Source organism: Ambystoma mexicanum, chromosome 3p (assembly GCF_040938575.1).
Source record: "Ambystoma mexicanum isolate Mex_15411 chromosome 3p, UKY_AmexF1_1, whole genome shotgun sequence".
NCBI classification, from domain to species: Eukaryota; Metazoa; Chordata; class Amphibia; order Caudata; family Ambystomatidae; genus Ambystoma; species Ambystoma mexicanum.
The window spans coordinates 767,336,942-767,350,782 of record NC_090925.1 but is presented as its reverse complement, the minus strand read 5'-3'; the positions used below and the strand labels follow the sequence as shown (position 1 = coordinate 767,350,782).

The 13,841-nt window shown below is 44.7% G+C and overlaps 1 protein-coding gene across 3 annotated transcripts in view; it reads right to left on the bottom strand.

Moving 5' to 3' along the window:
• THOC6 (THO complex subunit 6) overlaps positions 1-13,841 on the bottom strand; it is a 214,823-nt gene that overhangs the window by 139,106 nt on the left and 61,876 nt on the right. For 2 of the 3 annotated variants that reach the window (XM_069651700.1, XM_069651701.1), the window contains exons 2-3: positions 13,435-13,550; positions 11,786-11,850 (exon numbers count right to left, since the gene is read on the bottom strand). In XM_069651700.1, the coding sequence (XP_069507801.1) occupies positions 11,786-11,850; positions 13,435-13,550 (181 nt within the window). The remainder of the gene's footprint in view (positions 1-11,785; positions 11,851-13,434; positions 13,551-13,841) is intronic. The other variant, XM_069651702.1, reaches the window with a different exon arrangement.

Genomic DNA, 13,841 nt, shown 5'->3' with positions numbered 1-13,841 from the left:
AGCTTTTAAGGTTGCTGGATAGAATGGCATTGAGGTCTCCCTCAAAGGTGCAGATGGGGCCTGGCGGGCGGTAGATCAAATGGATATTGAGGGTTTGGGTGTTAGTGATTGGGACTTTGACTGATAGCGTTTCACAAGAGAGGACATTGGTAGGAGTTACTAGTCTTATAGGCAGACTACATTTGTGTATAATGGCGACACCCCCTCCTCTGGAGTTGGGGCGATCTTGCCTCTGGATGGAGTAGTTATCTGGGACTGCTAGCATAAGCATGGGGCCTGCTGCAGGGCGTAGCCAGGTCTCGGTAATAGCGAGGAAATCAAGATCGTCTTTGAGGATCAAATCTGCGATTTCTGTGGCGTGAGCTACTAGTGATCTGGCATTGATCAGTGCTCCCTTGATTTTAGGGTGGTCTGCGTTTTTGGTGGTAGTTATATGACGTTTGTCCTGTGTTGATTCGAGAATGCCCTGATTGGGGAAGTTATGTGGGGATCTGGGGATGAAGTTGTGTGGTGGATTAGAAGTTTTAATCTGAGAACTAGATCGAGGCGGCTGCCCAATGGACTTCTGTGAGGTGGGCAGAGAGCGAGCGACAGGCTCATAAATTTTGGCTAGTCTAGCTCTAAGTTCTAGGTTCCTGTCAGTGGTAGTACGAGGGAGACTGGTGGGTAGTATCTGAGGGTAGACTGAGTCAGAGTAAGGTACCTGGTCAATGGACATGGTTGGAGAAGGCATGTTGGATATAGGTGGAGCCATCTTAAACTGAATTGCAAAGTTTAGGATGATTAGGACGCAAGCAAGCAAACTAGTAATGGATGGGCACATTCTGTGTAGAGGTGAGAGTGTTGGTGGGTTAGGGATTGGCTTAGTTAGCACCAGTTGGACCAAAGTGCCGTTATAGTGAGGACCTGGGACAGAATTTCCACAATTTGAATGAAATGCTCTGAGGTTGCACTAAGGATACCAACTAAATTCGAAATGTGGCAATGAGGCTAATCATGCATCTATATTCGAAATGAGGCAATGAGTCTAAAAGCATCTAAATTCGAAATGAGGCAAAGAGACTAACATGCATCTGGAATCGAAATGAGGCAATGAGGCTAATATGCATTTGGATTCTAAATAAGGCAGCGAGTCTAAAAAGCATCTAAAATCAAATAAGTCAATGAGTCTAAAAGCATCTAAATTCGAAATGAGGCAAAGAGACTAATATGCACCTAGATTCGAAATAAGGCAGTGAGTCTAAAAAGCATCTAAAATCAAATATAAGTCAATGAGTCTAAAAGCATCTAAATTCGAAATGAGGCAAAGAGACTAACATGCATCTAGATTCGAAATAAGGCAATGAGGCTACAACGCATAGGACACCAACTGGTTCAAATATGGCAGAAGGGTTAGGATACATGGAACACCTCTAAATTCGGGATTAGCAGTCAAGTGGGCAGGCCTAGTCTAGAGGGCGTAAATGAGACATGTGTGATAGGCTAAGTTAATTAGTATACGGAGGTTCACATACAATGTGTTACAATTGCACAAGAGGGTTGTCTTGGTGCACAAGTCGGTAGTAAGGAGAGCAGGTGTGCGCACATAGGCAGAGTCATAGTGTTCATAAGTCAGTAGCGGTAGCAGGGTGACAGAATGGCGGTGAGACATAGGTTACCTTGTTGGTGGCGGAACGTGGAGCCAGAAGGTCTAGTAGACAGGACCGCAGAGGCGGCACGAGCGGACGAGAGGAACTCCTGATCCAATAAATGCCTCAGTTATAAAGCGTGGCTTAGAGCGCCCCTTTCCGCCCCCTGACGCCAACAGGCGCAAACAGGGCCTTTGTAGGCCTTCGTACAGGCCGCCGGCGCATCCACTGTGAATCAAGAGAGCGCTGGAGTGATAAGAGAGGGGAAGAGCTGGTTTGGGAAGAGACCAAGAAGGGTATCACCATGACGGGTAAAGTGAGAGGTACCATTGTTAAAGCCAAAGCAAATAGGCCAACAAGGGATATTATTCCAGATAGAAACTGCCCTGGGGAGGTGTAATAGGAGATCATAGTCGGTTTAAAAGGTGGAAACAAAGGAGAGAGAGATCACTGAGGAGACTGGTAGGGAGAGAGACCAATGAGAGGGGTACCATCTTGGAGAGTGAAGAAAGGATACCACTTGCGAGGAGAGCAAGAGAGAAAGCCGATTGGAACATAGTAGTCTGCTATAGCCAGAGAACCTCTCAAACGAGGTTTTAGAGAACAAGAGTGGTTATTGTAGCAGAGGGAGAAGGATATCACCAGGAGAGAGAATTGAGGGTTGGCATCTGAAAAGGGTTCAAAGCAGATATTACACAGGAGGGACAGAACATACTGCTCAGAGGATATTAAAGAGGGAAAGAACACACTACTCAGAGAATATTAAGAGTGACTGAAGTGGATAGTGTATTATTGAAGGATAAGAAAGATGAAGGAGATATCCATGAAAAGACATTAAAATGGAACAACTACCAAGTACAGAAACAAGGCCAAGAATGTAGACCGTCCTCTTCGATGCATGGAGGTATGGCTCTTGAAGGGTGCTTTTCACTTCCTTATCCCCAATCGCTCACCCCCACTGAGGGTTTCCCCACATTCACGGTACTTACACAGCCAGTCCTTGGCTCTGTCACTTCTGACAGTTGGTCTTGCAGTCACAGATTGTAACTATGGGATTTGCAGAGGGTGACGAGACATATTCTATCTGGCAATTCTACAACTAAAGAGCTTCCCAAGGCCATCTCACAGACGTGCATTTACGAGCATGGATGTGTGTGTTAATTCTAGCACTTCCTTCCAAGGTACTTCAAACTGCCAATTTGTTAGATCTGGGAGTCCCTTCCTTATTCCCGCTGCTGCCTACCTCTCATTGTTGCCCTTTTCCCTCCCTTCTTCCTCCATAGACTATGGTCTAGTTACCCCGGGCAGGGGGACAATATGCCAGTTTCACAGACAAGGTAAAGGAGCAGACAAACCACTTGGGTGGGGATTATCAAAGTACAAAGGCTTTGTAACATAATATGTGCCAACCCCAACAGCCAGACATCATTTCCAAGAACAAGTGAAGAATAAAGAGGGGGTGGGGGGGGGGGGGTCATACAGCTATCCACTAGGAGAGAGCTACAGTTGCTAGAATTAGATAGGAGCAGTTGGGTGAATGGTGGCTGGGATTAAACTGAAGCCCGACTCTCCACCCAAGAGAAAGCCTTGGAATAAGCAAGTTAAAGTTCAATGTGGCAGCCCCCCATTGATTGATTGGCCCTCAAAATGTTCAAACTGATTAAGTGAATGGGGGGGAGGGTCTTGGCTTTCTCGCCAACCCCAATAATCAAATAGGAAGATCTGCTACCTTATCTTGGTACCACCTGTGACAAGTTTCAAATCAGAGAGGAAGACGCCAAACCCAATGGCAGATTGTGTGGTGGCCTGACTGAACCTGCAACCTACCAAAACCCTTCCCGACTAAAGCTGCACCCCCACGCCCCAATCAACTATACTTGACCTTTCATTATAGAGAGGGACCAAGAAGGGGGACTTCCCTCCTTCTGACTTAGCAGGACCAGCTGAGTGATAAGCCTCTGATGTTCTCTTGCCCTTAAGAAAGACTTCCTGCTCAATCCCTGTGTGGACCAGATCTAACCAATAGATAATGGGGCCGGGGAGTATCCACTGATCACCTGTCCATGGTCCCATCAGTGGGCAGTGGACTGCCAAATCCACAAACAAAATAACTACTGTCACTTTATGAAAGGGAGATTGGTTTTACCGAGATTCTGTGGAGCATGTTAGGCAAGATTGTATGCAGTACCCTTTGGGTGCACTACAACAACCCTGAACTCCTGGCAATAGGAACCCAACCTTTGGTAGAAGTCGGTTTATAGTGATTTTCGAATGCCATAATTTCTAAAGGCAAAGTCTGTACTACACAGGTTGGTAGCGTGATTGAGCAGCAAGGCTTATCTCAAGAGGGGTCAATGTGCACAGAGATTCACAGTGACAAGTATTCAAATAAACTCTTACACACAAGGTTTCTTAAATAAACAATTATTAATTTGTCAGTTAGAATAAGCCTTCTTCAGAAGCGACCAATATAACAGTAACACTCAAATGTACTTCACAAAATATACCCTCTTAATATCTCTAAATCAACAAGTACCCTTTTGGGATGGCCCACAGACACAACCTACACCCTCAGGTGACTTCAACGGCTAGGGTGCTGGGGACATTAATATATCAATCACTGTTGCATTTAAAATCATTTAGGAGCAAGTCAAAGGAAAGGGTTATTAGAATATACAAGAGACCACAAATATTCTTAAGCAGGCAAATACTTTCAGATCCCGCAATAAGAGTCATTCAGTGGAACAGGCTAAGCCAAAGTCAATGGGCAAAAGTCTATATGAGCTGAAAGTAAGAAAGTAAAGTAAGTAAGAAAAAAGTCTTCGCACAATGTTTTAGAAGTCTTTGAAGAAAAAGGAGAATCAATGTAGTGCCACAAGCTGTTAGACTTGTGAGTAGTAGAAGATGCAAGCAACTCTACAGCAACAGGTACGTTCTCTCAGACTTTAACAGTACCTTTGTATTAAAGAAAGAGTGCAGCAGATGACTTCTGTTTCTGAGCAGCTCTGCAGATCTCACTGTTCCTGGGCCTCAGTCGTGGGAACAAGATGGAGGACTTCTGGGGACGCCTGCACTGCAATGGGACAGTCACCGCTCGCAACCGGCAATCTTTAAACAAGTGGCTGTTCGGTGTTTCAGCTTCTCACGTCAACTGCAAATAGCAACACTGCGGTTCCTGGCTGTTGAGATGGGCTTTCCTTGCTTCTGGGGTCGCGCACTCTGTTGAGGGGGCTCAGGCTCGGTCAGTCCTGCTTCCTGGGAATCCGGAGGATCTTCCTGGAGCTCTTGGCCAGCTTAAAAGCAACGCACACAATCTGGTGTTCCTCTCCCTGGCGTTTCGGTTTCCAGCAGCAACTCTGTGGAAAGTCAACCAGCTCTGAGAGAATGTCCAGGTGGCTTACATTGGAGTTGTTTGGTCCCACTGGGGCTTCTCCGTCGATACAAATTTGGAGTTTGGAGTTTCAGCACAGAGGAGGGCTTCACCGGGCAAACCAACGATCCAGGAGTTGCAGCAGGCGTCCTCTTCAAATTCTTCTTCGGTTCCTTCGTCCAATGGTCGACTCTGCCGTCCAAGCAAAAAGCCTCGCCTTTTGTTCAGTTCTCTCCCATTCATTCCAGCCTAGCTGTCCGTCAGCCAGAAGGGTGGCTGTTCTTGCAGGACAGTCAGCCGGCCAATCAATACAGAGTGCATTTGGGTTTCCTGGGAGACTAAGCACAGGGAGTTTCGGGCACCTCCCTCACTTCCTGCACACCCCAGACACCCTGGGGCCAGAGGCAGGTTTCACTTGTGAAGCCCGCCAAAGACAAAACGTACAAAGGGACCAAACCTGGTTTGGCGTGCAGAATAAATCTCAAGAAGGACCTTTCCACAAAGAAATGGCGAAAAAAGAAGACCGGGGCCATTTTGGCAAAAATGGCACCCTTCGGTGTTCTACTGTGGCTGCGAACGCAGCCTGCGGTAAAATCGCATAATGGTAGTAAAAGGTAAACCACTGCCACCAGCCATTGATCGAGGAAAGGGTAACATAAATATGTTTCATGAGAAGCTAGACAAAGGGGATACTAAATTACCCCTCCAGCACCCTATTGTAAATTAGTGTGTGCTGGGTCTAGAAAGTTACAAATGTAAGTAAAGTCAATTTCACTTTACTGCTCTGGGAAAAAGTAGTTTATCCCAGAGGAGGTATTTAAACCTTGGGAAATCTGAAAGACTTCCCTGTGTCACTGCACTGAAGGTGCTGTGTGACACAATGTAAAAGATGATGCCTATGGAGTTTGTCAGACTCCACAACCAAAAGAAACTGTGTTCAAAATCACATTAAAATACATGAAAGAGTGGGAAAAAGGGGCTCACTCTATCCAGGTTTAAAAAAATCAAGTCCTCAAAATCCAACAAAGTTGCTTGGGGTCTCTAAGGTAGAGGGAATTAGCACATTTCTGAGAATTTTCCATAACAGTGCATTTGGCCCAGACTGTCCCTTGAATCCAATTTGGGGGTCAAAACCCCCATTCCCGCACTGTAAAAACAATGTCAGCACACTCAGTTTCCAAGGGTAACTTGAAAGAAGAGAAGTCAACCGGCCGCTTGCCTGACTTACTACATTCACGAGCAGGGAAGAGGCACAAAGAAGCGAGGCAGCGCCACCATGCTCAAGTGTTCAGCTCAATGCAGACACCAGAAAAGAAATTTAAGAAAGCAGCGCAACCAGGAAGGGGGGTGGTTGGCACCAAGAGAGTATCTGGAAGTGGAGGACATCAGGAGAATACCTGGAAGGGGGAGGTTCTTGTTACGTAAGAATTAGTGCAGTCCAATTGGTGAGGATTACACAAGACCCATCTTCTTGGTATAAGGTACCCCACCTTTTAATACAGGCCAGTACTACACAAGTTGGTAGTGTGAGTGAGCAGCCGGGCTTATCTTAAGAGGGGTAATGTGGGCTGTAGAACTGTACAATTGAAATCAATAAATACAAGTAGCCAAGTAACACTACACACTTAATGTTATATATAAATATGTATTTATAATATAAACAAGGTTTAAATAAGTTATCTATTAGTAACATTCAATTAAAGTTAGGATTCAGTTTTTGAAAGACAATAAAAGTTGGTAAAGACTTTTCTTATGCTAACATGTTCCAGCACACAGGGACTTCAGTAAAGGTCAGAATTGCACATATTTAAATTACCAATTCAGTTATTGAGTTGTTTAAGGAAGGAAAGGTTAGAATAAGATTTAGAACATACTTTCAACAGTTCGTAAAACAATTACAATCTCCTAAAGGGAGGCAAGTAAACTTGTATCCCAGCAATAATAGTGTCCACAATTATAACCTATGAGGGAACAAGTACTGCCTAAGTCAGTAGGTACAGAGGAGTGCCTTTAGGGAGCCAGGACAGCCAAAGTCAATAGTTCTGATGCACTTCTTCTTAGATAAAGGCTTGACAAAATTAGTAAGTGCAGAAGAAATCGCTGTAACTCAAGTTAGCTACTTTGTAGAGAGCACAAGCTGGTAGGAAAGTGCAGGTGAGCTGAGATCAACTTCAAAAAGCACTTCCCAAGGTAGGAAGCACAACCCATGGCTAAACGGTGAACACCCCAAGTCCCACAGTACCTGTGATGCGAAGAAAAAAGTTCCAGCTGGATTCCTCCTTGCTACAGCTTGACAGACCCTTGTTCCTGGACCTTGGTTGTGGTGACAACAAGGACGTCTGATGGGCTACCGCTGCAGTACTCGGGAGAGGGACTCCGCAGCAACGGATTTCCTTTGTTTCAGCGACACTTCAGTGTTTTGGCACCGTTTCCTCAGCACCAATGAAGAACAAATAGCTCAGGTTGGAAAGTTGCTTGCTCCCTTGGTCCTGGACTCTGGATCAAGATTTCCTCCTTCTACAGGGTCCTCTGAATGCCCACGAAGATTTTGCTGGATTCGGACTTTGCAAGACCATGCACTCGTCAATGGTTACAGGACCCCTGGCATTGGGCTTCTGCAGCTCTGGTGAGGCACAGCAAGTTAGGGGTTGCGTCAAATGGAAGCTTGTCTTGAGGCTAGTTGGTCCCACCAGCCCAAGGGAGGAAGTTGTCCCGTGCGGGTCTTTCAAGTCGATTTGGAAACGAGGTCAGCACAGCTGCAGGGCTTCACCAGGCACTTTGCGGTCGAGGAGGGTGCTACTGGCGTCTCATCTCGTCTTCTTTGGATGTTCCTCTCCAGTGGCTGACTCTGCTCTAGTCGCAAAAAACTTGCTTTTTATGCGATTTCCCATTCATTCACAATCTAGGTTGTCAATCACACAGCGGGGTGGCCAATGAGGACTGGTTTCATTCAGGCAGAACTAGAGACAAAGGACAGGGAAGTTTCAGGAACCCGTCTCACTTCCTGCGTTTCCTCATGCATTTCCTCCAAAGGCAAAACACACAAAGGGCTCAAACCGGTTTCAACTAACAAGAGTAAAAGCCAAGAGCTAACACACAGAACATGGTGAAATAAAAGAAGACAGGGGTCATTTTGGGAAAATGGTCACCCATGGGTGCTGTACTAAAGCTGAGGATTCAGCCTGCGGTAAAAATGCACACATGTAGTGAAACCAGAGGCCAAGGAGCAGTGAGGCCAAGAGCCAGTAGAAGGGGGCAAGGGGGGAGATCGCCCAACTCATGGCCATCAAGTGGAGAAACAATGCATTGGGGCAACTGAAGAGTAAATGCCAGATACATGAAGAAAGGCTGTGTGAAGAAACATTCAAACCAAGAAGACATGCATTGTGGGAATAGAGGTATGAATTCACAAACCCCTCAGAAGAAGAGACTGTTGAAAAGCATTAAGGAATGTTGCAATTGCATTTAGGTTACTGAAGTCCAAGTTCTCAGACCAACTTGAAAAAGAGACTGAAGTAAAGCCTCTGCTACTGGGATTTGTAATCCATGTTCTAATAGCCTGAGAACGAAGAATTAGGGCGAGACTCTAGATTAGGAGTTGAATGTATATGAATAAGGTGTGACGTGCAAACTAATCATTGTCTGGCAATCGGAAGGACATCCTACTTTTCAGCTCTGATGGGCCCTCTTATCGAAAGCACTAATCTGTGGGGGCACAGAAATTCACCTGCACTAGCTTTCCATAAATGGAAGAGACATTTTAGTCTTGGGTGGCGATTACTGGTTTGGGGGAACAAGCGCAAGCAGACTAAAAGTGAGGGTGCAGCAGCCTACTTCAAAGCTGGCTACCGCCACTGGCAGATTAAAGGCTTTGGGTAGGAAACAACCTACTGAGAGGAGACTTCAAGGGGATGCACTTCGATAATATGTTTGTTTGGTTTCAAGCTACTGTCTAATCCTCCTAGACCAAACACGCAGCAGAGAAAGTATTTTATTAAAAAAAGGCATTTAACATAACATCTTGTTAAGTATTTTAAAAGCAGAACGCTGTTAAAAATGTAGAAGTCAAGTTTATGAGAAAATGGCAGACTGGGTTGCTGAGGGGGCTCATCAGCTCTAAAAATGTATTCATATACCCATTATCACTTCTGCAAAATGCCCATCTAGAAATCGTTATGTCAGTTCATATGCTGGATTCACTTTCAGTCCCCCTCAAAACATGGTCCACACACGACGCACCCAACCAAATACAGCTATCCCCATACAAGGTTTCTCTCCGGCCTCACACACTGCTCATTCACAATTCCTCCTTCAGCAAATTAAGTCTCTGCCTGCACACATTCTTAGATAATGATTTACCAACAATGCTGTTTTAACAGCAGAGAAGAGCTAAGTGGGCCACTGTGATGGGTCAGAAATGTGAGGTGGACAACTTTGTGAAGATTTTTCAAAAGATGCCATTTTATTCAATTAAAATGTTGGATAAACGCCTGACTATCCCTACCCTGATACGGATTTCCATGCCTAAAAAAAAGTAAAAGAAAAACTCGAACAAGGGATATCTGTCCCTCACACTTATACAAATACAACAAATAAATGTGGTAATACGTGGCAATTCAAAAGTAATACAAATAACATAACAATTGAATTTGTAATATAGCAACAGTCTCTCCTTAAAATCTGGGTGAATTCCCCTTCCCCAGATTTAAGCAGGATTCTGCTCTACAGTTCCAAAAAGAAATAAGGAAATCCTGGTTTGTAAAAAAGAAAATTCTAACAGTTCTTTGTGAATCCAGTGTAACACAAAGTTCCAACACTCCAGTGATTCAACAAAGAATTTAGAAGATCCTTTCTCTTCTTTGAGCAAGAGTAAGATTCAGAATTATCCTCTTCGCATAAAGGAAATGTTCTTAGTTCATCAATAGCAACAACAATTGCCTTTGACAGTATGATTTGCCACAGCCGAGTATTTGTGATGAAATTTAACTCCTCTGCATTAGTTTTATACAATTCTTTCTTCAGCACCATAACTTGTCTTTGTCAGCACCACTTTACAGCAGTTCAACCTCTACCTGGTTTACTCCCATGCCAGGCCAACTACGTCAAAGGTTTTCCATCCGTGTATACTCCCCTTCCCGAACAGCATTTCACTACAGCAAGTGCTTCTGTGGTTACGATAAACTTACAATAGCTTTACAACAACTTCACAATGTTCATTGTTTTGCAACATCGGGAAAACAAGATTCACATTGTGTTCTTTAATACTCTTCTGCAAATTACGCTCCACTCCTTCTGAAGAAGGGCAGCCTTCTTGCCTCCATTTCCTCCTGCATAAGTAACCAAATACTGACAAGGATCAGGTCTTATTCTGCTTCTTCCTAGCATTTGGCAATGTGGGTTTATACCAGCTTTTGTTATAGGGTTTTCGAAATATGGGCAACAAGCTTCACAACCTTTGGACCCTTTGTTAGTCCTCTTCTGCCTTTGGAAATATCTGATGGATTTGGACTGCCTTGTCTGGTTTCTCTTGGCTTGGGCAATGGTTGTATGTATTGGCTTTCAATGATATTGCCCCATTGAGTTGATGGGTTCTCAACAAACGTGCACGCTTCATTTTACAGTCATTTGGTATTAACAAATATTGCCTTTGTTGCTTTCTGATAGTTCGGTATTCAAAGTCAATCTTTGTATCACTTCCACTCCTGCAGGAGTGCTTACTGCTAGGCGTGCGCATCCAATCCCCTGGCTGCTCACAGGTGTTCTGCTTCTTTGGCTCCTACTGACGCGGAAAACTGCTCCGCCTCAACCCACACCACTTGGTACCAAAGCTTGCTTTGCTCCAGAGGTGCCCTGTTGCTCGCCAACCACTGGAGACAGCCTCTTGGGGAGGAAAGCTTACCTCTGCAAAATGGGTCTTCAGAGGACAGGCTTCCATCTACATAACCTCTGCACTTGCGACTTCTGGAGGCACAGACCCTCTCAGGACCAGCTACTGTTTTCGTCCTAACAGTGGACCCGGCGTCTTCTCCCTCCTCCAGTTTCTGCGTCGGCTGCACACACAAATCACACTGCCCTTCCTGCTTGCTCTGCTCACCAATGGCCCTCACCCCAGGGGGCCTTTTAAGCTTCCGAGTCTCCCTCAAGTGTGGGTCATTTCTATTAATGATCTGACCAATCCTGCAGCATTGTTCCTCTTTAGCCCTCTTGCTCGTCCCAGTACCTAGGGAATCATGGAACTTGAAGTCCCTAATGACAAAGTTAGGTTTTCTGGCTTAATTTTCATTCTCAAACTTATTTCTATTTCCCATAATATTCTTTAAAGAAATATAAGGATCTGCCACCAGACATGCTTGCCAAGAGGAATAAAGTTAATTCATAGATTTCCTTTCACTGTACATTTGGGAGTTCGGGACATGTCTTGCCTTATAGGTCTCCAGGGCTTTGGAATGGTTTTTAATTCTTCTGATGCCTGGGAATTTAATCATTGTTTTTATCCATATTTATATGATTAGTTTGTGGAACAAAAAGATTGTTATGACAACAAGCCATTACAGACTTTGGCATGGAGGAGAGGTCTTCCTCGGAGGAAGATAAATACTGTGTCTCACCCCACGGAACCCTATCATTCCCTTGGTCCCTTTCTCCTCACATGTGATCCTCCCTTAGAACACCACCCCCAAGGTCGGGATCAGGAAGTGTCCGCCTTTCCCTGGCCACCTGGGAGGGGACTTTTAAGGCAGGCAGGGGTTTAGTGAGGAGTCTGCAGGATTCATCACACCACACTCACCTTTGAACAGGACTACAGGCTTCTTGTTGTCCTCCTTTGCTTCAGAGCTCAGCGCAGCAGACAGGCTATCAAAAAAACGATATAATTCAGATCAAATGTAAGAATAATAAATGCAATCGGAAAGCAGAAAAAGAGAAAGAAAGACTATAACAAAGGAGATCCTATTGAAAGACAAAAAAATAGGAGAAATCAAAAGCACAAAAGATACATGTGTGTGTAAAAGATAACAGTAAAGAAAAGAAGAAAAAAAAAATGAGAAACAATACAATGAGAAAATACAGGAAAAGGGTAAAGAAAGAATTGAAAATGAGAAGAGTACAAGAACAGGAGGAAAAAAAGAAGAAAAAACAAAAAGGTAACTGTTTAAGGAAATACCCAAAAACAAAACAGTGGGAGAGAAAGAAGAGGTCAGAGTGCTGATCTACAAAAGACAAGAATACAATGGGAAACTATTTTCCCCTCTGCTTGACACCTTTGCAAGTTTTCCTTACAATGAGCAGCTGACTACCCATAACTATGGCAAGTTCCGCAGATGTGGAAAATGACAGTATGTGGCGTAGAGGCACAATTACCTATTAGTGTGGGGTGGAGGCCGCAAAGAGCAGCAAACTCTATGGGGCAGGATTTATAAGAGTGTATAGGGCAGAGGGAGCACAGAGACTAGACAGTCTCAAGCCTTGAGCAGCAAGGGGGCTCACAGGACCCGCATTTATAACAGTGTTTAACATGCAAAAAAAGAAGTTGTCCTCAAGAAACATGGTTAATACCATTGTGGAAGCAGCAACTAACAGATAGGTTCAAGTGTTACACTTTTGCACCAGTGTGGCGAGGAGGCGGAGAGGGTGGGGTGTCACAGAGCAGCTGTCGAGATGGAGCATAGATTTTCACTAGGCCAAACAAAAAAAGTATTTCCATGAAGCAAACAGGTTTATCCTTGCTGTGTTTGTGACAAGGAAACTGGTTTATGGTGCACCATTCTGCGCAAATGCTCCTGAAGAATTAGCAGAAGACAGTGGGCCTTAGTAGGCACTGTTTTACAACAGGGTACGTTTAGGCCAGCAGACAGACAGCCTCAACAGCAGGATTCTGGACCAATGTGGTGGCTTGAAAGAGAAGCTGGCCTCAAGTGGCTAAATTTAACACCATCGATGAGGCTGCTAAAAGCAGACCACAACACAGGGCTCAATTTTGCACCATTGCCGAGTAGGTGCTGCTTCTGAACAAGCACACTAAGAACAAGCAGCCTAATGGGGTACTTTTTTGCACCAGTGTCGAAGCTAAAGGGAGCAAATAACTACAAGGGGCAACATGTTTCATTAGCAGAGGGGGACGTGGAAGGTAAACTGCATTAGGACATTAGAAGCCATAACTTTACACAAACGTGATGGCAGCAAGAGCAGAAAGACCAGAACTGCACACTTGTACTGCAATGCGATGGCAACAGATCAGATGGCCCAGGGATCGCAAAAGTAATCTAGTATGTGGCCTGTAGAATGCAGATACCGACAAGGAGAATGATTTGACGCCGGACTGCAGAATTTGCCTCAATATTCTTTCTCCATACAGCTGTTATGGTTTTCTCCCTATGGCTATTAGCTGAAACCATCTCATTACGTTTTTGGCTGAATAGGAGTCTCTCCAGCCATTACCTGAATATGCCAATCTCTCCGTAGTTGTTGCCCACTGCGAGATACTTGCCAAAGGGGGAGAAGCACTGGGAGAAAATGTTCATCTGAAGCAGCTCCAATGACCTCTGGATATCCATCTATGAGAAAGAGAGAAGAAAGTGAACAGGGGAGGCTTGGCATAGCAGGGAAAATATGGGGAATGGGTGTATACAAAGGAAGGAGGATAAAAAGAAGAGATGGGTTGAAGGCGATGCATGAAAAAGGGGCCATAAGTACAAGAGTGTAATGTTGTGATCCGTTTGTTAAGGGACGTTATGGAGAAGAGTTAAGGTTTCTGGGCAGCAATCTTTTGACTGTCTAGATGGACATAGGTTGTCTTGGAGGGGCAGAGCTGTCAAGAAATGACTTAGACAGGCACAAGCGTACAT